The sequence below is a fragment of the Grammomys surdaster genome, unplaced genomic scaffold, assembly GCF_004785775.1.
Source record: "Grammomys surdaster isolate TR1022 unplaced genomic scaffold, NIH_TR_1.0 62, whole genome shotgun sequence".
NCBI lineage: Eukaryota > Metazoa > Chordata > Mammalia > Rodentia > Muridae > Grammomys > Grammomys surdaster.
The window spans coordinates 22,555,163-22,580,574 of NW_021604564.1; the positions used below are offsets into that span (position 1 = coordinate 22,555,163).

Consider the following 25,412-nt stretch of genomic DNA (forward strand, 5'->3'; position numbering starts at 1 on the left):
CCACTGCACCTTACTCTACCTACTGTGCATTGACCACTGCACCTTACCCTATCTACTACTTTGTCTGCTGTGAACACAAAGGTTGGTTAAAAAAACAAAAAACAAAAACAAAGAGACAGTAGCGCAGGTTAGTTCAGCAGTTCCCCAAACACACATCTATCACGTGAACCAAAGATCTCTGTTCTCAGCCCCGTGAGTATCTGAATGAATCTCAATGCTTCCACAGATTCACTGATAACCCACCCCACAGAAGAAACACTCGGATGTATGCAACATGGGAAATTACAGACTGCACATATCACACAAGAGGGTGCCACTCTAACCAAAAAGGAAACAGAAACAACAGGCTAATGGAGTCAGATAGCCTCCCTTTCAAGAAAATGGACCAAGATCCAAAAGGCTTTGTGTCTGAGTGTCTCAAAATGGCTTCTCCAAAAGGATTGTGGGGATGTGATCAAGAACCTGGCTGTGGGAAAGAGTCCAAAGAGTGCACAGGGGACTCTGGAAGTGACAAGATTGCTTTATACCATCACTGACTCTACATTTGTCAAAATCATACAACTGTACAAGTTTGTACAGTTGCACTATTACTGCATGCAAACTAAACAATTTAACATGATATACAATAAAATATGGAAGAAAAATAAAATAAATCTCTCCTGGTAATGTATCCCTTGGTGTGGGAGTCTGAGTTCTTAGTAGCAGCTGACTCTGCTCTTCACACACAAATGCTAAGCAAGTTGTTATACAGAAAGCCCTTTGTTCATGGGCTAGTCTGGCCAGGGCCTTCAATCCCATCATTACTCCTCAAGCTACCAAGGTCCACATTGCCCTGGCAGCATGCTGAGTCCAACCACAGGTTTGTTTCCAGGCCCTGACCAATAATTACTGCTTATCCATTCACTCCAACTCCACAGGCCTGCTTGTGGGCCTTTGAACAGACCCTCTCTCATGCCAGAAGCCTCCTCATATGCCTGCTACCATGCTCACTCTCCTCTCTACCCCCAGAGCTCAGCTCAAGTACACACACAGTGGGCTTTGGATAGCACTGCTCACTCTGCAACTTGGGACAGGGAGGGTGCTGCTAACACTCACTGCTCAAAGGCCCTCAACAACTGGGACTAATCAAGTCATCAAGGAACTGGTAATGTGGCATCTACCTTCCTGATCTCTAGGTAAGAGAAAGGATGGTTAGGTGAACTGACCTTTGCCTTCCCAATAGCTCACCCAGAACCCTGAGGAAGGATTATCTATAAATGTTTGCTGGGTGAGTGATTGAGTGGCCTAATATATTTATAAAGCATTTATTTATAAGGATTTCTATCCCAGATGTATAAAAACCTCACAACACTCAAGAATAAGATACCTAAAACTCCAGAACAGTGTTCTTCATTCCCAAACGAGAACATAAACGACTCACTTCTGCCTTCCACTCAGCTCCTGTGGGCTTGTGGTGGTTGGGTTTATATGTCCAACTTGCCTGGACCACAGGATGCCCACACGTGGTCTTTTGTTCTTCTGGATGTTTCTGAGGTTAAGGTCCCAAAGGATGGCTCTCCCCCGGTCAGCTGAAGGCTGACTGCATGACTGCCTGAGTAGAGGTATCAGTTTACTCCTCTCTTCAGGTTCAAAAACTCATCTGTTTGGGTCTTAAGGAAATGAGCTTTGCAATGAGAACTTGCACGACCCACTGCCCTGACTCAGGTCAGCTTTCCTAGGTCTCCAGACTGTTAGCTGCACGTCTTGCAGTTTTCTCAGCATCCATCACCATGGAAGTAAATTCCTTATAATTAATCCATTTATTACAACTTCTATGGAGCATTCCAATACAGGGCTTACTCTAAGGCCACTTATGTGTTACCTTTTTATGTACTTCGAAGGCTTCTATGTGGATTCCATACTTGGACCTATACAACATGTTTCTACCAGCTGTCTCTCTCTACAGAGTGCTGTGAGATCACCACGCTCCACAGCACTGGCAAACAGCTCAGTTTCTGATTTCTTTTAGGGTTAGGTTCTTGGAATAAACAAGTGAAAATGTTTCCAGAGAGCACTCTGGGCCTACAAAGATGAGCACTGTCATATATTGCAAAAAGGCAACCCAGCTGCAGGGCATCTGTGATCCACATATTCCATAGGGTTGTTACATGACATTGTGACAGTGGGGACCTGACCTTCTTCTCAGACATGAGGAATGTCCTAAGAAGTACCGATGCCAACTGTGGGAGTCCAGTTTCAATAAAGCAGAAGCAGAGTGACCTGATTCCTCCATTTCTCACAAACATTGATGCTCAATGTTAGGCCATGGCTGAGGTACAAACTCAACTGGCATGACCCTGAGTGGTGCTGCCGCCCCAATGCTGAGGAGAAAAATCCAAATTCTGAAAAAAATAATTGTGTGTGTGTGTGTGTGTGAACATTTAGTTTAAAAGGCATTTACAAAAACACATAAGCAGAAGAGTGGGGGTGGGGGTGGGGGGGTTGGCAGCAGCTAAAAAACAGTAGCTGAAAATGGGACAAGCGAAACACAAAAGTCAAATAACTACAATTATTTCATGTAGGTTGCATTAACTTTGCAAATACATTTAAAAAAGGTTACATCCTATAGTGTCCTGCCATAGACTCCCTGTGCTGGCAAGTTTTATGTCAAGTTGACACAAGCTAAAGTCATCTGAAAGTAAGTAATCTCAATTGAAAAACTACCTCCATAAGATGGTTATAGGCAAGCCTTCAGGGCATTTTCTTAATGCTTTACGAGGGAGGGACTTAGTCCATTATGGGTGGTGCCATCCCAGGGCTGCTGATCCTTAGTTCTATAAGAGAGCAGGTTGAGCAACCCATGATGAGCAAGCCAGTAAACAGCACTCCTTCATAGCCTCAGCCATCTAGGTTCCTGCCTCTAGGTTCCTGCTCTGACGTTCCTCAGTGATAGACTTACCTGGAAATGTGAGCTGAAATAAACCCTTTCCTTCCCAAGCAGCTTTGGCCATGGTTTTATATCATGGCAACAGTAATCCTAACTAGGACAATCCCCATTCCCTCAGCACTGGTGCTGTTAAACAATTCCTGGTATTTTTATACACAATAGAATACCAGAACTCTCTACTAAACTGGGGTGTGCAGACATTAAAGTCACTGATCTCTGTCTATGAGAGAGAGAGAGAGAGAGAGAGAGAGAGAGAGAGAGAGAGAGAGAGAGAGAGAGAGAGAGAGAGAGAGAGAGAGGAGAAAGTGGAGCAGGCACAAAACTTTGGTGCCCACGCATCTAAAGCACACTGTGTGTCAGCATTAACTCTGCTTCCTACATAAGAGTATTACTGTATTCTACTCCATAAATACTTATTTCTCTTCAGGCTAGGGAATGTGGAGAGAACCTGAGCAGGAGGAGGGATGAAGAAGCAGTGAGGTCCTGTGGATTCCGAACATGAGTGGCTCTGCTCTCTCACTTGTTACGTGCTAGACTCACACTGTGGATATGTATACCTCTCTAAACTCATACGTGAGCCTTTTTTCTCTGGGCTTCAGCAAAGTACTGCTTCTGTGATGAGTGGCCCATGATGAGGTTTTACAGGAAGGTTGTTCTATTTCTGCTTTAAAATGTGTGGTCGAAAAATCTGAATTATAGGGCTGTAGGAGATGGCTCAGTGGGTACAGCACTTGTTGCACAGGCATGAGAGCCAGAGTTAGAACCCCAGAAATCATGTAAAGTATGTATCTCGAAACACAAAACTTCTACAGAAAAACTAGTCTTGGAGTTAGGAGAATCCTCAGAAGCTGGAAGGCTAGCTAGTCTGGAGTAACAAACAAGAAGAAACTGAAGACAGACACTGAGAGTACCCGCTAGCTTCCACACATGTGCCATAGTGAAGAACTGGCAATGATAGGTATAAACTAAGCTGCTGTGATTCCAGGGGAGCATAAAAAACCAAGATCCTCAAGTATTTAATATTCAAAATCCACACAAGATGCTAAAATTCCAGGGCCGAAAGGTTTTCAGGTTACTAGGGCATGCCCTTAAAGAAGTCACTGGGACACTGGCCTTGTCTTCTCTTTCAATGCCCAGCCACAGGACAGCGGCTGTGCTTTGAACTTGCTCCACCACTGCTGGATAGCACCACCACCAGCAGAGACCTAAGCATAATGGGCTCCCTTGGTCAGTGACAAGAACTTCGAAGCCTGTGAGCCTAACCAGCCTTTGTCTTTGAACTGGTTTTCTCACAGGCTTGTCAGTGTGATATGACAGAGTGTGAGACCACACACTTCCAATGCTAGAGTCTCAAGTCTCCTCCCTGCCAAAACGTCAGTGTGCAAGGATTATCCATAGAAGAGCTGAGGGGATAGCTCCATGGTGGAGCTCCCCAACCTAGCATCTGTGAGGGTCATTTACCTAGCAGGTTAAGGCTAGATCTAGCATGTTCTAAATGATCTTGGATTACATACTGATATATCTGACAGTCATTTTATTAATAAATTATTCAATTCTTTAAAAAAATTTCAAGGTTTAATAGAATGTTTTTCTTTTCCTGAGAAGTTTTGCTTTTTACAGAAAATAAAATTACCAATAATTTTTATCTTGTCTTTTCTTGGGACAACAAACTTAGATTGTGCTTTCTTTTCTTAAAAAGAAAATTATCCATCCAATAAATTAAGGCATTTGTAAGAGGGGAAAGAGGATGATGGTGGGAGCTGCTATTTCCAATCAGTTGAGGATAAAATTCTATCTATTCATTCGCTGAAACCAACAGTAACAACAACCAGCTGATAATTAAAGCAAGGTCAGACCTGTTTCTGAAATCTTAACCAAGGCAAATATGGAATATGAAAGAATAAAGAACATACAGCAGGCAAAGACACACAAGCATCAGAAGCTCAGCTCTGAGTGAACAGAGCCCAACCTCTCCCAAAGGCATGCAGTGACAACCAGAGACTCACTGGACTTGCAGAGAGCACACGAAGCTAGTCTCATGAAGGCAGGAACTGAATGTAAAAACATCTGTTTCGATGCTGAACAGAGAAAAATGGATACCAACTTGGGGTAGGACTTTACCTTTCAAATTGCTACTCTCATTTGAACATAACACTGAGGCTTAAGATAGTAAGGCCCGGGAGCCAGCAAGCAGAATGGGGAGTCTGGGGATCCAGGAGGAAGATGAGTATAAAAGGCAGGATGGCCAGACAGTGGCCACTCCAGACCTAGTACTGATGTCTAAAGAGAAGTAATTTACAACACCTCCCAAGGACTTAGAAAAGTTATATTATTGTTTACAGGTACAAACCAAAACCGTGCTTGGCCCAACAAGAAACTGCTAGGAACCAAACCCACAGGGCTGGTAGAGGTCAGTAAGGGCTGATAGAGGTCTGGTTTAAAGAGCAAAGTACAAATCTGAAGAGTTCAGCACACAAGATTAGTTTTCCCCAAGGTGTGTTTGCTAAGTTCTGGACGGTGTTTAAAAGGCCGAGGAAAGTAGGCCAAGTGTGTCTGCAGGCCAGCGGGAAAGCTCAGTCCACATGCTGGAAAAAGAATTCTGCTTACCTTAAACACAAACAACACTCAAGAGAGCTGGAGGAATCTGAGGCTGGAAAGGGCTACAAGAGCTAATCTAAGCATCACTGAGGAAGAGCAGAACCTCTGAGCCTCAAGGAGCTGAGATGCCCTCAGGACCTGGTCAAAAGCAAGACAAACTATACCAAAGAAGACAAGTGTACCAGAGGTTTGGCACAGATCACAAACAAACCCAGAGCAGCCAGGTCCCAACTGCATTGCTGTCCTGAGGAAGGAAAGGCCCTCACTGATGAGAGGCACTGTCAGGACACTGTTATGCTCATCCAACACACCGACACACACTTAGATAATGTATTATAGGGCTAGGGGTAGGAGGGATGGCTTAATGTTGAATACTGCTTGCTATTCTTGCAGAGGACAGGTCACATCACCGTGTTGGTGTCTGTAACTCTCACTCCAGGGAATCCAACACCATCTTCCAATTTCTGTATGCAAATGCACAAACCCACTTCAGACATATAATCAAAAAGTAAAATCAAACCTCTTTTTCCCATTTTATGTACATGAATATTTTGCCAGTACATGTATATATACCACGTGTAGGGCCTAAAAGACCAGGAAAGTGTTGGATCCCCTACAACTAGCATTATATATGGTTGTGAGCTGCCATGTAGATGCTAGGAATGGAACCAGGGTCCTACAGAAGAGCAGACAGTGCTCTCAACTGCTGAGCACCACTTTAGCTCAATAAAATCTTGAAAATAATTACTATGGAGCTGGCAAGATGGCCTCGTGGGTAAATGCATTTGCTGCCAAATCTGAAGACCTGATTTCAATCCCTGTTGACCACTTGATGGGAGAACTGACCTTCACACAGGTGTCATGGCATGGCCATGCCCACAGATATACACACACGTGTACATAAATACATGTTTAAAAATAGGAATGTGGATTAGTAACCTATTGGCAAAAGAAGCAATAGATAGCCAGACCAGATAATCCAGATACTTTCAGCATTCCAGCTTCTGGACTCATTCCATACCATCTGACACAGTGTACCATATAAACATGGGCATGTGTCAGAAAATAACCTCACTAGAGTGCTCCAAACTAGTCCACTCTGGCTCACAGCTCCACAGTTTTCCTCTAACCATGGCCATGGGGGACAAATTCACACCCTAGCTGGAAATGTTCCCTCTGCTCATCTGTTCTTCAGATTCTACCAACTGCACCTACTCAACAATTCCTAACATTCCACCATCTCCCACAAATCAGACAGTTCATCTCTATTACTTCTCTCCTTCCACCCTTCTTCTCTATCTTCTGCAAGCAAACCATGAACCCATAGCTTCTCCAGCTTCTGCTAGATGTCAGGCCTGCCTCATAGTAAAGGCTTCAGTCTCCCAGGTACTTAGCCCTAGCATTCATTCACAATGCCAGTAGCTGAAGCTTTCTCATGCTATGGAGATGACCTGCCTGTCACTCACTCCCACATATGACTCTCAACTCACAGGAATACTTTACCACTGACACCTTGTGCATGGTCCTATCCTCTTGTTGCAGTATGTCCTTTCTCATGCTTTAACAACCCCTAATCGACTACCCCACCAAGTTCTGAGCCTCATGTTAAAACTCTGCCTGCTCATTGGTGGACTCAGATGTCAGCAACATCCCAGGCAAGCTTTGGCTGAATCTGAACTGCTTGCTTGCCTTCTGTGCTTAGATGCTGGAGTTCAGCTTTTTCAGAACAGCACCCTCCAGCTTCCAGCCTTCACTGGGCTCCTCCCTTCAGCCTCTATTTTGCAGTAACTCAAAATTCCAGCCCGCCAGCTTCCAAGCCAAGATCCCAAGAGGCAGATCTTGCTTTATTTTTGCCATAACTCACATCCAACAAGCTCTCAGGTCAATCTGAAACCAATACAAGTGTGCTGGGCTCTCCATTCTCCCAAGTCGAAGCACCAGCACCTGCACACGGATGGCCACACTGGTCACTTACTGCCTTGTCTTAGCTCATCTATCCTCTCCTCAGGACATCAGTCAGTGTGACCTTATGAAACCTTAAGTCAGATTACTTTTGTCTAAAGAGCTTCCATGACTTCCAATGTACGCAAAGAAAACAAACATAAGCAAATCTAATGTCCTTGCAACTATCTAAAGCTCTCTCAGGGTCCTAGCTGTTTCTGCCTCCCACTGTCTGCCCCTGTGAGCTCTCTTACAGAAGAAATATTCCTTTCTTCTCAGTTTCGAAGTCTCTGTGTTCCTAGACATTAAACCAACTCCAACCGAGGCTATGACCTTGTACTTGGTATCTCTGGTCTGAAGCTCTTGTCAAATTTCCTTCTAAACATCCTAAGTAGCCACATGTGCTCTAAAAGCCCTCCACTTTCCCAGCCCTAGCTCCTGCCCTGGGTTGGTTTTCTATAAAACACTATTACCGATTGCCTTAACTTCTGCTTTAATCACCTCTGCTAGCTAGCAAAGATAAAACAATAAACAGAATATTTGTCACATCTGCTAACTGCATGCCCTAAGACAGGACCTGGTGCATTCCTCTCGCCCAATATAAATTCAAAGAAATGAATGAACCAAAGCACAACGGCGGCCTCAGCAACGCTACATAACTACGGCTGCTCTTCAGAGGACTAGAGTTTAGTTCCCAGAACCAATATCAACTGGCTCACAACTGTAATTCCAGCTCCACGGGATCTTACTCCCTCTTCTAGTCTCTTCTGATATCTACACTCATGTAGCATATGCTCACACAGACACAAACACATATGCATAAAAAGTAAAATAAAACTTTAGAAAAAAATCATACATGAAGATGTTGCCCAATGCCTCTAGTTGTACAACACAATCCACACTGTGCCTCGCTGAGACCCCAGACATCCCAGGCCTCGAACCTCTCAGAGAGGCACAGTGAGGTGAACAAGGACCTCCTTAGCTGTTCTTACTTTCATTGTCCCAGAATATGGGAACATTTTGGCTACAACAGGGGGACAGTATAAAAGAGATTTGATCAACAACTCTATAATATGTATAGCTATAATATGTAAACTGTTTCTCATACAAAAATTAAGTATTTCAGAACTGAATGTGGTTCAAACAATAAAAATTAGAATGTCTTCTTTTAAAACAAGTAGTTGGCTATTAGTGTAATAGTGATTGGCTCTTACTATACTCTGACTCTAGCAACTACTACTATTCCTCAAAACGGTAGTCGGAGAGTCAAAGTTAAAATAGACAGAGTAACTCTGATCTCACAGGATCATTAAGGAATAAAGAGCAGAGTGGGATGGTGAGATGTGGGGCCAGCTGAGGGGGGTTGCATATTGCAGTGGGCAGGATTGGCTAACTGGTGCTCTGCCCTAAGCATGAGCCCTGGCACTACAGGAAAACAGGACAAGGACTGAGGTGGAAGGCTTCAGAAGTAAAATTACAAAGAAGTGATTCCAGGAGGGACAGCCATGCAAAAATGTGTTGGCTGTAACATCACCTGATGGGATAAAGACACTGTGACTCAAAAGTAAGGAAAAGGGTCAAAGCATTGTAGGGCAAGGTCAAAGGCCACGGCTAGCAGGAGACCCAGGAGAGCTCTGGATTCCTCTACTAGTGGTAAGAGGGGCAGCAGGTCTAAGTGAGAAGGTAACATGACCTGATTTGATCGCTGATGGTCCAGGGAGGCTGCTGGAGTTCTGGCAACATAGGATTTAGCTACGGTGGGAAGTGGAAACAGGAGGTGTTGGATTAATCCTGGAGGTAGAACAAGTTGCTGACAGACTGGGTGAATGGATGAGTGACACTGACTAATCTATGACTCCTGGGTTTCTAATGCAAACAATGACTTCCATTTGAAATATTCCTTTCTTCTGAGTTTTGCAGTTATTTTCATAATCGTGGTCTATACCTCCCCATAAAAATTATGCACATTCTGTGTCTATGTGTGTATTTTATCTATTCTAGTTGTGGAGTCAGGTTACAGCTGGGATCCTGTCTCTCCATAACTGTCATCATCTTTGGGCCAGCAGGGCAACCAGAGCACATTCACCCATGTGTTCTGTTACCATGGTGATGGCAAGAAGCACCAGAGAAAAAGTCAAACTGAAGCCCTATTCAGGCCACGTCTGCCACCATGGGACAGGCATTAATCCCGAGAAAACCAGAGACAGACCTAGCTCTAGAATTTAGTTGCTTCAACTGTGGATTGCAACTCCCTATGGGGTTCCATAACTTTTATAACATAACTTAGATTTTTTTAATATACAATAGTCCAAAATTAGTTCAACATAAAATTCAGACTGAATCCAGGCTATGTCTGGCAGCTTGCCTGTGCTGTGTCACAGGGCTTCACGGAAGCCTCGGCTCTGAACATGGGACACGGGAACTCCACACTGTGCTCACTGGTAGGTCCAAGGCCTAAAACACTTCAGCTTTGATTAATGGCTTGCATTATGAATCACTTTACTTCATCTCCACAGATAAAGCCTTCTGCTCTTACAGAAACATGGCAGCTTAATTATGGAAAACAGTCTTCCCATGCTTTCCTACTTCATTGTCATGTATCAAATTAGGATATCTCTGGATTGTATTTGCAACATTTGTTGGGGGGCTTTTTGCATTTATTTATTAAATTTATTTATTTATTAAATGCATTAATTTATTAATGTTATTTGTTGAGTATGTCTGACACACACACACATACAGACACAGTGTTAAAAAGAGAAAAAAGAAAGAAACCTTGGAAGAGAAATGAGCAGAGCACACAGCTTGGAGCAAGAGGACAGAGTTGAGGAAGAGGAAGTGGAAAGCTCCAAAGAATGGAAAGCTGTCCTGGAGGAAGATGATCAGGTGGGGCTGCGGAAAGGGCTCAGGAACTAAGGATGCTCACTGATCTTCTGACTGAGTTCAGTTCCCAGAACCCACATGGCAGCTCACAATCAGTTGTCGCTCCAGCTCTAGAGGAGCCAATTCCCTCTTCTGACCTCTGTGGACGCCTCATGTGCACAGAGCCACTCACTAACATATACTATATATAACTAGAAATGCTTTTACAGATAAATAAACACAACATACATACACAAATATTTCAAATGATAGAGCAAAAGGTGAAAATGGTCTTGGCCTGAAAGACACCTGCAGAGTTTTGTAAATGAAATTATGGTTTTGCTGTGTTTAAACAGTGGGTAAAAAAAAGACATTTTAACAGGGATCTTCAGTTTAAAAATACTTGAGAACAGCATATGAAGAGGGTGAAGAGGTGGTGTAGCCATTAAGGTACTGCTCCTGCAGAGGACCCAAGTTTGATTCCCAACACTCACATCTAGTGGCTCATAACAACCTGATCCTATAGCTCCTGGGACCTCATGACTTATTCTGATGCACATATACACACACAGATTTTTAATTTTCAAAATACTTTTAAAAGAGGAAGAAAGTGACAATTATCCTACACAGTATTAGTTATAAAAGACAAGTGATGGGAAAAAAATATTTTGTCATGAGCACACACAAGAGAACAAGAAATTGGGCCTTCTGCTCTGAGCCCTCTATTGAAGAGATGGTAGGTGGGTATCTTGGCACCAAATTATCTGGATTAATGCCAATTTGCACAGCAGGTTAATAAATTAAAAATCACTACATTTGTCTGTTCTGCATTTAAAATTAGTCTTAACAATAAAACATTTCACTTTTCTTACTCATTCAAAGGCTTCAGCCTTTCAGTTATGTTAGGGAATATTTTAGATAGGCAACCAGCATTCTGCATTCATTAAATGATAATTACTTAGCAGCTGTTGACATCATGCAAAGTGCTAACTAAGCACTACAGTAGGCAGGAAAAGTTCCTCAGGCATGAATGATGTCATGGAGATGGGGAAGAGAGAAGGGAACAAAGGATCCCTGAACACAGAGTTAGGAGATCTCAGGTCAGAAGCTGGAGGTGACAGATGAAAGCACCAGGAAGACTCGGACTCTCCAGGACTCTGGTTCTGTTGGCTGGGGGTAGGGACTGATCTCTCAGCTTGAGATCTTCTTTTGCAAGCCCATAGTTCTTCATGTAAATTTTAAGTACCTACACCCATTCATCCATCTTTAATATTTCTTCACAATTCTCATCCACTTACACTTAATCTGCGATACCAGAGGGAAAGGGACACCTGCAAGAGTGTCATCCAGAAATAAAGGCAGGGATAGAGAACAGGGCTTCCGGGCTCTGTGTCCACCTAAATCTAAATCTAGCTGGGGCTTTATAGCCTAGTGAAATGACAGCTTCTGTTCTGCTTGTAAACCACACAGGAGACATGATAACCTGTTTTACTTCCTACAAAGATAGTTACCATTTGGCCAAAAATGACTGAAATTTGCTAATGGTTACAGGACTGACAGGAAGCCCTGACTTTTGTTCTAATACTAGAGAAGAAGTCATGTTGGAGGCAAAACACACAACTTTGTACTGAAAACCTAGGGTTGGGGGAGAACAGAATGAGAGAAACCAGCCATCAGTTCTCAGCACAAATAAAAATGAAAGCATTATAAACTGAGTTCCTTTGAGTAACACAAATAGACTTAAAGAAAAAAATGTAAATATATACAATTAATTTCAAACTAAGTAAAATGAAAAGAAACAAGCAACCGTGCAGTTCTGTGTCTCTTCAATAATCCTATGAACAGCACAGTGTGTGTCACATGAACACTAACAGGTTTTCAACCGTAATCTCTCTTCATAGACGCAGGATGGGTATTAGAATCTAGTCTCTTTGAAGACAGGACCGCAACTGTACCACACACTCCTTTATCTCCAGCTCACGTTGACCCAGAGCTCAGCATAGCTCCCACTGTCTGCTTATGAACGAATGAACAAATGAACAAATGAATGAACGAACGAGAAGGGAACCTTAGCCTACTACATCTGAGAAGCAGCACACCATGTCTGAGGGGAAAGGAGCTGCCATGTGCAACTAGATTAAAAGTCACTCCAACAGAATCAGCCGTACACCATCTCATGTAAGATTTAACCAGCAGTCCTGCAGCCTACTCACAGACTGAGAGGAAAATATGAGGAAAAAGTTAAAAAGTAAAACCAAGAGGAAAAAGTCAAGTAGATGAAAAAGCTCATGCCCGAGCCTCTCCTCAGCCAGTTCTCCAGCTAAGACTTTTCTTCACGTGTAGATTGCTGCCCTGCTTCCTGTGTACTCACGAAGCCACTGATATTACCAAGATTTATACAATAAGTAATATTCTAAAAGCTGGCTTTGATTTTATCAAAAGGAAAAAGGATGATTCTATTTCTTTAGGCTTCCATTTCTGTTTCATTTAAGTCTTTGCCAGTTATCTACTTTCACACCTTGCTGGCTAGTCTTATGTCAACCTGACACAAGCTAGCCCTTTGATAGGAGCAAACCTCGCTGAGAAAACGCCTCCATAAGATGGCTGTAGGCTAGTGTGTAGTGCATTTTCTTAATTAGTGATGTATTGGGAGGGCCCAGGCGATTACAGGTGGTGCCATCCTTGGGCTGGTGGTCCTGGGCTCTATAAAAAAGCAGACCGAGCAAGCCACTGATGAGCAAGCTAGTAAGCAGCACTCCTCCGTGGTCGTGGTCTCTGCAGCAGCTCCTGCCTCAGGTTCCTGCCCTGTTTGAGTTCCTGTCCTGACTTCCTATGTTAAGTAGTGATATGGAAGCATAATCAAATAAACCCTTTCCTCCTCAAGTTGCCTTTGGTCATGGTGTTTCATCACAGAAATCCTAACTAGTAACCTTAAATAGGGCATACCCCTTAATTATCTACTTTTAACTCTCCCCAAATCAAGTAACTGCTTAGAAACAACAGCCCTCTCCTGGGTGACCCGTTGAATGATGTCTACTCACGTCCAAGTCTAACACACGTACCAATTCACTTTTCTGAAGAGTTCACTTAAAGTGGGTTGTCTTAAGTCCACTTTGTACTGATGTAACAAAATACCAGAGTGGGAAGAGTATAAACAATGGCTTACTGGGCTTACAGTTCTAAAGGGTGGAAAACCCAAGACAGAAGAGCCTTAGCTCATGGGGTACTTCTTGCTAGATGACTGGGTAGAAAGTCAAGCAAGCAGACACACAGGAAGTATAAACGGCACCACCAAAAAACTGGCACCCCTGACAATCAGAAGGGCAGTGTGGGTGTGGTTTACATCCAAGGCCTTAACTTGGCTTCTTTCCCATCAATTAGTTAATAACTTCAAATCAGGCAGAAAAATAGCTACAGACTGATGTCTGAATGAGAGAAAATTTCCCGAACGTTTTCAGGAAAATCAATGATATTATGAAGAAAGAGTTGTTGATGAGAATACATAAAAATAAGCACACAGTTACTCAACAAGAGTTTGAACTTTTAATTATCAGGCTCTATACTCTAGAAGTGATTGTTTATGATGTCACCCAGATGGCTTATGAAATTATTTAAAACATATTACATTAATTATTAACAGTTACCTTCAGAAAAGGCAGTAAGGGGGAGAGGGGTGTTTATGTACAATCTATAAGCTGTGCTTCAGAGGACAGCACTGATCATGCAAAGCCTCCACATAGGGTGCCCTCTACCAAACCTACAACCTGGCTGAGTCTGTCACAAGCTTGTCCTGATTTCCTCAGCAGCTTACAGGCAGTAGCCCTGAATCTGATGGCTAACAGAAGACTTGTCCAGTGTCTTACTGGACTCATTTAAAGGTCTAGAAGAATGTCACACCTCTCAAACCCTGCCCCCAAGCTGACTTTCATATTTAAACTATTCACCTTCAACCCTCCTGGTCACACTACCTGTACTGACTGCTTTCTATTATTGTGATCAAATACCTAACAAGAAGCAACTTAAGGGGAGAAGTGCACAGCAGCAGTAAAACTTGAGGTAGATGGTCACATTATATCCACAGTCAGAAAGCAGAAAACAGAGAGGAAATGGGGTGGGGCTACAAAATTCAAGGCCTGTCCCCAGTCACCCACTTCCTCCAGCTAGGCCCCACCCCTAGGACTGCGGATCAAGTTGAGTCTATGGGGGTATCTCCCATTCAAACTCCACTCTTCCTGTTAACTCTATGGGCCATCTCAACACGGTAAAACACACATATCCAGGCTCTCCACCTTCTCCACTCACAACTTCTGCTACTCATCAAGTTCATCAAACAACTCTAGTTACAATTATGTGTGTGTGTATGATAGATACATATATTTGTTTGTATACAAATATATATATCATATAAATACATATAAATATCATACATACATATGTATATATCAAATATCAGTATGCAACTTCCCAACCTGTATAAATTTCCTTCTGCTTTCTCTTTCTTTTCCTCATCAAGAAAATAGAATAAAGGTTCCCACATCACAGAATTCCTAAGAAAATTACATGGCTTAATATTTGTCTTAATATTTGTAACACACAACATCATAGCAACCTTCACAGTGTTTACTATCATTATCAAATATTTTCAGTACCACCTGCACAAGTTTTAGATTTCAGGACATAAAAACAAACATTGGTTCAGGAGAGACTGCAAATCTTTCCTCCAGACACACAAACCTCTTAGGCACCAGAGCACAGAGTACCAAGCACATACCTGGCTCTGGAGGAATTAGGCAGTGTGAAGAAACAGGTACATAGGGAGAGGAAGAGATTCAAGCAGAAGTGAGGCAGAGAGGACAATATGCCTGCTTCTAAATGAGCAGAGACAGACAAGCAAAACTTATCTTCAAGGACTGGCATTTCCTGGAATGCAGTTTTGCATCTGAAACCATTTTCAAAAGCAACATGCTCACTTCCACCCACCCGTCTATGACAGAGAGATTCCTGAACGAATGAACAATGTTGTCTTCATCTCTCAAAACACTAACATAGCTCAAATATTCACTATTTTATAAATATCACCATAGGTCACTCCACTTTTTTATTAGTTAATAAAAGAATAAATCCCACATGAGCAAATTTCCTAAGGACTCCTAGACAAACTACATTTCTAATTTAAAGAAACTATAAATACTACTATGACAAAAGCTAGCCTCGCTGAAATCCCACCCAGAGTCCCAGCAGCTAATTGCCGAGTCTTATTACAAATACCCCTTACCGTCTATAAGATGGTATTGTAGAAGAAAAGCACTGTAGAAGAAAGCAGCATTCTGATATCAAGCCAGCAAAATTAAGCCTCACTTTTAAGCCACACACTATGCAACAATACAAAGCTTAAGTTTGGTTCTCTTTTACGTAACTAAGGAGATGTACTGATGAACAACGATGTAAGTCCAACAACCGAGTAGTATAGTGTAGTCAAGGTATCTCTCAGACTGGGATGGATATACAAATGCAAGGATGGCTACCTTCCCACTGTTACCTTTTAAATGCTTCCGCTGGGTTCCTCTCACACTCTCCAGGCTCTAGGAGACTTTGGACGGCTGGATCTCTTAGCTTGTCCTCATAACCTTGGAGGAGTCCACTTTGGCAGATCTGGGCCACCAGACCTCTGATAAACCCTCCAACACACAAAGTGTCTGAGTCCTGGGCTTTGCAGAAGTGGAAAGCCAAAGCCTGGCGATGCAGACCTCTCTGCAGGCTGGCGGGTGAGCTCGGCCACAGGAGCTCAGTGCACAGGGCGGTCTTCCCACTGCCAGGCCCTCCTACCAGCAACACACCCCAGGAGGCCCCCTTTCCAGAGATGGCACTAGCATTATTCCCAGCATTGCCGACAAGGGACTGAGCATTGGCAGCACTGGAGCAGCAGCTTGACTTCTCCTGGAGGCAGTGCTGAAGTTTGTGGAAAACCCATTCCCGACAGTAAAACTGCTTCCCTTGCAGGAGACTCGTTTGGGCCATTTTGCAGACTTTCTCTTCCCAAGGATTAGTCATAATAGGTTTTGTTTTGCTTTGTTTTGTTTAAATCTTCAGTGTGGGCTAGGATCCGGATACATTACCACAGGCTTCGCGTCCATTTGGGCATAACTTATATGAGTTAACTGGGAATGACCAGTCACAGTGAAATGCAACAGTCTCAGAGTTCATTTGGCAAAGGAATGTGCATGTCTTTATTTGGTTCCATAGCCTTAATTAGCAAAGGATATATGTATTTAATTGTCAAGCAAGATGTAAAAATGGCTTGTCCTGAAGCTGGGCAACACCATTCCTGGATCTTTTGGGTTCACAGTACTCTATGGCTCAGTCTGGAGTTCATGTGATGGTAGATGCTTCAAGTACACAAACAAGAAAACACATCTGGAAAACAGAAGAGAATAGCCAGTGCTTGGATCTGTAGAAAACGCCCCCACAGCACTACAAGCCTCAGTTCTCTATCTGAAAACGAGATGCAGAAAAGCCATCCATTACATTAAGTGGCACCAGAGAGATTGCATTTAGACAGGATGTAGGTAGCGCTGTGTCTCTCTCGCTGAAGGATGAGCATTCCGAGCCCAGAGCCTAGTTCTTGCCAGTTTCAGACATCTGACCGCAGCCAGGGAACTGTTTCAAATTAGAGTCTCTTATGTGGCAAAAATCACAAACCTCTGTTGACACCTTCTTAATGGAAAACATTCATAAAATAAATTTTTCGAGATGACAGATTCTTAATAGACCTGTTTTCAGGTTCCTCGGTGTTCCTGTGCCCAGGTAGTCAACAATTTCCCAAACTAAAATGAAGCAAATAAAAATGTCTTTAGTCCAAAACACCACGTTAAAACCCAACTCACCCCAGAAAGCACTTTTAAAAAGTTACATGGTTACCCCTTAAATAAACCCATTTTCCTTTTTATACTTTTTTCTTCCTCCATGAGTATGCTTCTAAGACAGATTTATTTTTACAGAATTAGCACAGATTTTGAAAGCCTCACTGTCGAAACGGAAACAAAATGGTACTTTATGCCACCTACAGCAACACCCTGGATTTCAGCATGAAAGCCCTCGCAGTGTAGCTGTGCAAGAGCGCCACTGAGGCAGCTCAGGCACCCGGTCCGTCCGGCGGGGCTTCTTTGTTGATAGTTTACAGACCCTAGGGGAAGCAAGGGGATGCGGCTGCACCGGACCTGCTCCCGCAGAAGGCCGGCTGAGCCCGGGCAGGCAGTCCCACTCGGGCCCAGAAGGACGTCTGCTTCCCCGAGCGCTCGCTGCCGCCGCTCTAGCCCCGACTCAGCTGACAGACAAAGGCTCGGAACGAGGTGCTGCCCGGTGCGGCGCGAGCAGGGCGCGGCCCAGGTCCCGCCGCGGGCGCCGCCTCCAGTCCCGGGAATCCAGAGAGGGTCTGAGCTGCCCGGCCGGAGCTCCGCTCCAGAGGCCGCTCCACCCAGCCTGCTGCCCGCGGTTACCTCAGTCCTGCCAGCTCCAAGCACCCGGGATCCTCGCAGCCGTCCCGCCGCCCCGGCCCCCGGTGCGCTCCGCCTTGCACCCGCCTGCGGCTCCCGGCCGCCGCCAGCCCGGCCGCCCCGCACAGCGGCGCTCCGCCCAGCCCCCACAGCCGCCACCGCCGCCGGCGCAAAGACTGTCTCAGCCAGCTCCACAGCCCCGCCCTCCGCGCAATCCCCGCCCACACAGGGCCCTCCCCGCACAGACCACGCCCAATACCGCCCCGTTGCACGCAGACCACGCCTCTCAATGACCACGCCCCTCCTATAGGTCACGTCCCGTATAGACCCCGCCCCTCCCGGTTAAGCCCCAGTCTATTCGCTCGCCTCTCGCAGGTCCCGCCCAATCGTTCTTTTTTTTCTACAGGCCCCGCCCATATCATAGCCCCGCCTCATCTGCCCTGCCATTCCTCTCAGGCCCCTCGGGCTACGGCTCCGCCCCGCTCCGCCCCGCTCCGCCCCCTGTGCTCCGCCCCTGTCCACCTCACCCGCATAGAGCTTGGTCGCTGTGCAGCGGGTGACTGACTCAGTGCGAGGTGGCGTCCTATCCCCTAATCTCGGCTTCGTGGCCGCTTTGTGCGGCTGGTTCCCTGGGCTTTCCGGAGAAAGCTAAACTGCATCCGGCTCAGTGCCTCGCTAGGAAGGCGGCTCAGGCCGGCTCAGGCTGAGGGGCGGGGCGTTATTGCATGTTCGCTTAACTCCCTACACCTGAAGTACTTGGCACCTTGTTCGGGTTGCAAGTGAACATGAAGAAGAGTACATTCTCCAGAGCTGCATGAAGATTGATTTTCATAAAGCTAAATTTGGGTTAATTTCTGCTTAAACTGCTTTAGTCATTACTTAGCCTGTATCTCTAACAGCATAGGGCAAGTTGGTAAGTGGAGAGATTTTAATATATGTGTTAATTTATTCTGTATATATAATTTCCATTAAACTACTTGCTAAGTTAATTAACGGGATAATTTTGGCCTGGACCAGAAGGTTTAGTAAGCCATTCCCATTGATATGGAACAGTTCTTGAGAGGAAGTGTTTTTAATGTAGCATAGGCTAGCCTTGAACGAGGCTATCCTGCCTCTACCTTACAAGTCCTAGGATTACAAGGCATGAATCGTACCTGCTGAAAAACTATCATCAGCTATAACTGTCATTAATCTTCAGGCCTATTTGAATGTTAATTTTTCATTTGTGTATAGTTCACAATTTACCTATCATTTTGTTTCTCCTAATAGAAAAACTAGCAATAGCTTACATACAAGTTTATCAAGTTTATCTTTATTAACCGCCTAAATACTAGAAATAACATTAGCAGATTATTTACTCTTGGTATATACATTAGTTTTGCTTTGAGACAGGGTCTCACTGTGCAGCCCTGGAGGTCCTGGACTTTCTATGTAGACCAAGATGGCCTCAGATTCATAGAAATCTGCCTGCCTTCACCTACTGTGTGCTGAGATTAAAGTTGAGTGCCACCAAGCCTGCTGGTTCATGTACATTGTTTAGTTTCTTAGCCATATTTTCTCTAACAGAAGAAACTGGCATATTTCTTGGAAAAGACATTTTAAAAATAGTTTTCCTTATTATTACTTTGTTAGTAAAATGTTCTTAAACCTTCAGTGTTCCATAAATCTGAAATTATTCACACCTTCAAACATATTTGACACCTATAGACTAATTTGTTCTTTTAATTTATGTTTTATTAGGTTTATTGTTTGTTTGTTTCCCTATTAGAGGTTAGGTCCCTATTTAGCTCAAAGCAAAGTGACTGAATAAAGTAGTCCCCATTTCAAATTTCTCATTTGAAAACTACAATTTTTTATTCCAAATGTTTTCATAGATTGTTTCTTATCCATATTCACAGTTATATCTTTCAACAACTATGGTTGAAAAACAAATTGATACTTTTAAATTTTATGTTTATATTAATGTTTTAAGCAGATGTATATGCTGCAAAGTTATATTTCTTCACATTTTAATCATTTATATAAAAAAAAAGGTTTCATCCAGTTAGGATAAACACCTCCAACCCAAAGTTTCACCCCACAAACTAAAGTATTAAAAAGCACAAATAAAACTTCAAACTGGTGCTTTTGTATTTATACACTTACCATAAACGATGTTTGTTCCTTTCTGTGGCAGAGACAAATATCCATTTTTATCTAAGGCCCAATTTCAGTCATTTTAGCAGGCAGAGGCCACAAGCATCAAAGCTGAGATTTTAGAGATTTTAAGTATGCTATTTTGAAAATGTAGAGGACTTCTGCCGGTGTCTAACATAGATCTGGGGTTTACTCACAAAGTCAAGCTTTAAGGCGTTGGGAATCTTCTGATTATACCACAGATTGGAAGAACCCTGCCTCATGTACACTTACTTACCAGATGACAAGGTCTTTACTGCACATATTCTGGAAAGCTTACACTTGATTCCCACTGAGTCTCAGGAAGACACACATTGCACGGGTCCCAAGTGTGGGAGACAATGGCTGACCACAGCATAGAACAAGTTTACAAGCCTACAGCCACACTGCGTGTGTGTGTGTGTGTGTGTGTGTGTGTGTGTAAGAGAGCACTAGCTATTCCTATAAAGTTATATTTTATGTTTTGTGGTAGCTCACCATTCTAGAAAGAAAAGTGATTTTCTTATGGAAGGGCTTGGAAAGAAATTACCCCAGGAGGCATTACCTGTTTCCCCACAAATTTAAAGAATTCTACACAGATTATGCCACACGCCGCTGAGGCTGGAAGTAAAGTAATGAAGGCGCCACACCCGTCTCACATGATTTTTAATGTTGCTAGTAGTACGGGTATTATTTGCACAAGCATGGAACATACTGGTTCTGCTGAGTGAACTTAACAGAAATGGAGCCCATAGGAACGATTTTACCCTGTAAGAATATAGTAGCTCATGCCTAGAATTCCAGCACTCCAGAGCGTGAGGCAGAGAGTTCTAGATTACTGAGAGTTCTAGGCCAGTCTGGGCTGTTTAGTAAGATACTGCCTCAAAAGACCAAAACCAAGCGACCTGAGCTTAATAATGGAGCATCCTGTTGCTGTCCTCCTGAGTAACTTTTGGAGGAGTGCCTATATATGAGCTTTAACATGTTGAAAGTTCTTTGTTGCCTGCCCTGTTCTAGAAAACATACTGAAAATAGCTTTTGCTTGTAAAACATAAGAGGTACAGGTGTTTTTCCCTCAAAGGATGGGAGAAACCCCAGATAAGTTGTGTTGTGTAGAATGCTAGGCCAGCAGGATGAAGACCTTCTCAATACAGTTAAGCAGCTGATTGCAAAGCTAGACAGAGCATAAACTGTCAGAAGACCCTAGTGTTACACCCACAATAGGCTTAGTAGTGCGAATTTAGGACTTACCCTGTCCACCTCTCAGAGGCAGAAAGGAACTTGTAAATTTCAAGTTAGGATCCCCTAATAATATATCAAGCATTGACCTTGCATAGAGCTTTAATGACCTTCTATCAAGTATTGACTGTGCATAGAGCTTTAATGACCTTCTAACTTCAACCTCAAAGTCATCCTCTACCTTCAAGAGAAGGCTCTGTTCATAAGCATCCTCTGAGCCACATTTAAATACCTGAGAACCTTGGAAAGCAACTTAGTAGCAAGTGACCTTCATGAGTCCTATGTGGCCCGTGCCGTATGGTCATAGAGAAATATAGCAATAATCACACAGAATCACACCAATTTGAGACTAATGTTAAGTGCCATCTGTTAAGGTAAACTTCTGTAACTTTATTATGTCTGCTACACATTCTCCAGTGAGATGGCAAGGAAACTGGCTAAATTAATCACTTCATTAGCCTGCATATAATTTGTTAACGTGAAAGTTCCCAGGGAAATGAAAGACAGCGTTTAATCACTTGTCCTCAGGCGTCTGTGATCCCGGCAGCTCATTTTACTTTCTCTTGCTCCAAACCACTGCTATCTGCGGAGCCATTCGGATAACCTCAGATGGTAGCTTGCCTTCATGAGAAAGACTGACATGACATGCTAGAAAGCACAAGGTTAAATAAACTGAAGCTAGCGTCTATGAGAGTCACAAATCTAGTAGGACATTCCCCTCAAGGGCTGGAGAGATGGCTCTGAAGTTAAGAGCTGAGAGCTTGTGGAGAACTGGAGTTCAGTTCCCAGCACTCACAATGGTTGGCTCATAACCTCCAGTTCCAAGGGGATCTTACCTCTCTGGCTTCTGGGGACAACTGCAGTGACATGTACATACCTACCTGTACACACAAGCACACACACACACAATTGCATCATAATTAATAATAATAATAATAATAGGGACAAGAAAGCAGACATTTTTCTAAGGTCTCTAGAGGCTCCTGTGGGTCCTTCAGGTCCTGTTCTATACAGTACCCACTGAGGTGCACTGTGATGCTCATGCACACGACAGAAACAGCCTGCAACACAGCAGGAGGCCTGCCCCTGCTGCAGTATCTGGGCAGTGTGTTTCTGTTTGTTTAAAGTTAGGCTGACTGTTTGCTAGCCACCAAGATGTAATTCATAATTTTCTTAAGTCAACTTTGGTAGGTTTCTATATTTTTGATTAGCCTGATATACCATCCTTCTTTTAGGGAGGTGTTAAAGTCCTTCTGCAGAAAAATGTAATTGAGATTCCAAGTCAGCACTGAGTTGGTTAAAGAACAGACCCTGACCAGTGAGGCTGTGAAACACTGTCCTGTCAGTGGTGGCTTCGATGGCAGAACATGGAAAATGTCCTACAAGTGCAAAGATTTTCACTTTTCAAAAGAGAGGCAAAAATGATAATCCCCTGCCCTAACCCCAGCTACCTGTGTCTCCTAGGCACCCTGCTCCCCTGCTCCCCTCAGTGGGTGTCCTTAGACAGTCTTCTCCATGTATCCCGTGGCCACATTAGAATATGACAAACATAAGAATACACCAGCTCCAGGTCTGGATTTCCCACCTAGGAATGCTCACATTTAAGAACCATCATGAAGAAAATCATTTATTACCTAATCTGAGAGGCTGTACAGAGCAACCAACCCCTCAGGGGGCCAGCGAGGACAGTTCCAGCCAGCCCAACATCCCAGGAAATACTGATATCCCAACATCACCACCTCCAGTACCATAAACTACACTGCATCCAGTGCCAGGATTGTCCAACTGAGCCTGTGAAGCTTCGGGAACTCCAGGGCTACAAAGTGACCGTAGTGTCAGAGCTGTACCCTGCTGGGTGATGAGAGAAGTCACAGAGGGACCCACAAACACAGGTGGAACGGAATAACTCAGAATCTGGAATAGAAAATGCTTGCTTGTGCCTTCACAGGCTGGGTTAACAAGTTTCCAGTCAATGTGCAGGCGAGTCAGCTGGGAGGCGAGCCTCTGAGAGCAAATGTGGGGCATTGATTATGTTAATTGGGGTGGGAAGAGGTGCCCACTGTGGGTGGCAAGCACAGCCTGATTGGAATCTGTACACATGGAGAGCATGAGCTGAAAACACGTTATGTCTTCTAAAAGTCAACACTCAACAAAATAGCCATGTATCCTCCGCTAATTCTAGACAGGGGGTCTTACTTCAGAAATTTGGCACTTTCAAAGATGAAATTGTTTTAAACTAAGAAAGTTAAGGACACCTAATTTTTAAACGTTGGGTACTGGTTGGAGGGTATTCCATCAAACAAGAAAGTCAAATTTTTACTTAATTTATATTGTTAAAAATTAAACAATATGTACCGAAACCCATTAAGATAAATGTTTTTCAAAGGTAATTTACAATATGACATAATAGTTGGCACTGGCTGTATCTTCCCCAGATAAGTTTGTTATTTGATATGATCTTGGTACTGTGAGCATGTATTATAACGCGTGGTAGTTTAACTTGGCTGAGTTTCAAGTAAAATGAATGGAGAGTATTCTATCCCTTACGTTCTTATATGCATTCATTATTTGCTTCCGGAAGATCTTAGAAAAGTCACACGCACGTACAAGCACGGTACTTTTCTGTGACTGATAAGATACAAGCTGCGCTTTGCGTGTGTCCACACAGCACAGACTAGAAACTCTCAGACAGTTCCTGAATGTCCAGAAGAACAAGGTGCCACCACTTGATAAGGCAATCCAGAGTTGCAAGAAAACACTGCAATCAGAGTGTGCCCTGAGGACAAGGCAGAAACCAAAAGTTCATTGCAGGGAACTGCCCTAATTTGCTTTCAAATGTTGCTAAAAGCAACTTAGAGAGGGAAGGGTTTATGTGGCTTACGTCTTACAGTCCATCTTGAAAGGAAGCCAGGGAAACCTGAAGGCAGAAACTGAAGCAGAAACCATGGAAGAATGCTGCTTACTGACTTGCTTCTCAGTTTTGTTCAGTTCTCTTCCCCTCTCTTTCAATTAATTTTTTTTTAGAAAAGTATGATAATCTGCCTGAATGTATGTCTGTGCACCAAGTACAGGCAGGGCTCTGATAGAAAGCCAGCGGAGGACATTGAATCCCCTGGGACTGTGGGTGCTGAGGATTGAACCTGGGTCCTCTAGAAGAGCAACCAATGCTCCTCTGAAACACCTCTCTGGCCCTCTGTTAATTTTCTTATACAGCCCAAGTCCGTCTGCCAGGGAATGGTACTACACACACATGAGTTGGACCCTTGTGTATTATTTATCAATCATGAAATGTCTCATAGTTATGGCCAAGGGCCAGTCTGATAGAAACAGTTCTTTAGTTGGGTTCCCTCTTCCCAGTTGTGTCAAATGGATGACCACAATTAGTCAACACAGGAGTTATCAGAAGGAGTGCCCATAAAGGTGACACTGCATACAAATGAAACATCACAGAAGCCTGACCAGATTTAGGAAGTCTCTCTGTAGTGTTCTGAGGAGATTGGCAGCAGGAGGCTTTAGTGCACCTCTGCTGGCTTGGAAACAGCAATGGCCACTGGCAAGGATGGAACAATGACCCAGGGAGCTAGGGCGGAAGCCTGGCTAACTGCCAACAGAAAATGGAATCTGAAGACAACATCTTTAGGATACTAAAATTTCCCAATCACAGGAAGATGTCTGGAACGGAAGTTGGAGTCCCACAGCCAGCACCTTGACTTGGACTTCATAAACCTAGAGTCATCTGAGTCTGGCTGAAACTGTGGGATGATAAGCAGATGTTATTTTAAGATGCTGAGTCTTTGATAACTTGTTTACGCACCATAAGAAACCAATAGAACCCAGTAGTACCACAAGGGCATCAGAGCAAATTCTCAGATATGTGAGAGAAATTGGCTGGGAGTGGAGGGTGGGGAGATCTGTAGTGTGAACCAAAGCCACTGAATACTGAGCCTTAGACCCTTAGGTTACTAGAAACACAGACTTAAAAAAAAATCACAAACCAAAAATAATAGAAACAAAAAACCAAAAGCATTGTCAGAGAAGGGGTGTAAAGACCTTAAGGAAGAACATGTTATCAGAACAGGAAGAAGGGACATTCTTGATTCATTGTGGGGGCAGGCTTAGAGACAATAGTTCTGTGGCTGAGTACAGGACAAGCATTGACTTGGTAAGTTTGGATGCAGAGCAGTGGAGATTGCCAAGTG

The 25,412-nt window shown here is 43.6% G+C and overlaps 1 protein-coding gene across 1 annotated transcript in view; it reads right to left on the reverse strand.

Moving 5' to 3' along the window:
- The window catches only part of Ankrd50 (ankyrin repeat domain 50), a 35,197-nt gene extending 17,312 nt beyond the window's left edge, over positions 1 to 17,885 (reverse strand). The window contains exons 1-2 of the mRNA XM_028764049.1: positions 17,824 to 17,885; positions 15,867 to 17,151 (exon numbers count right to left, since the gene is read on the reverse strand). Coding sequence (XP_028619882.1) covers positions 15,867 to 16,378 — 512 coding nt within the window. The 5' untranslated portion in view covers positions 16,379 to 17,151; positions 17,824 to 17,885. The remainder of the gene's footprint in view (positions 1 to 15,866; positions 17,152 to 17,823) is intronic.
- Between the last annotated feature and the right edge of the window lie 7,527 nt (positions 17,886 to 25,412).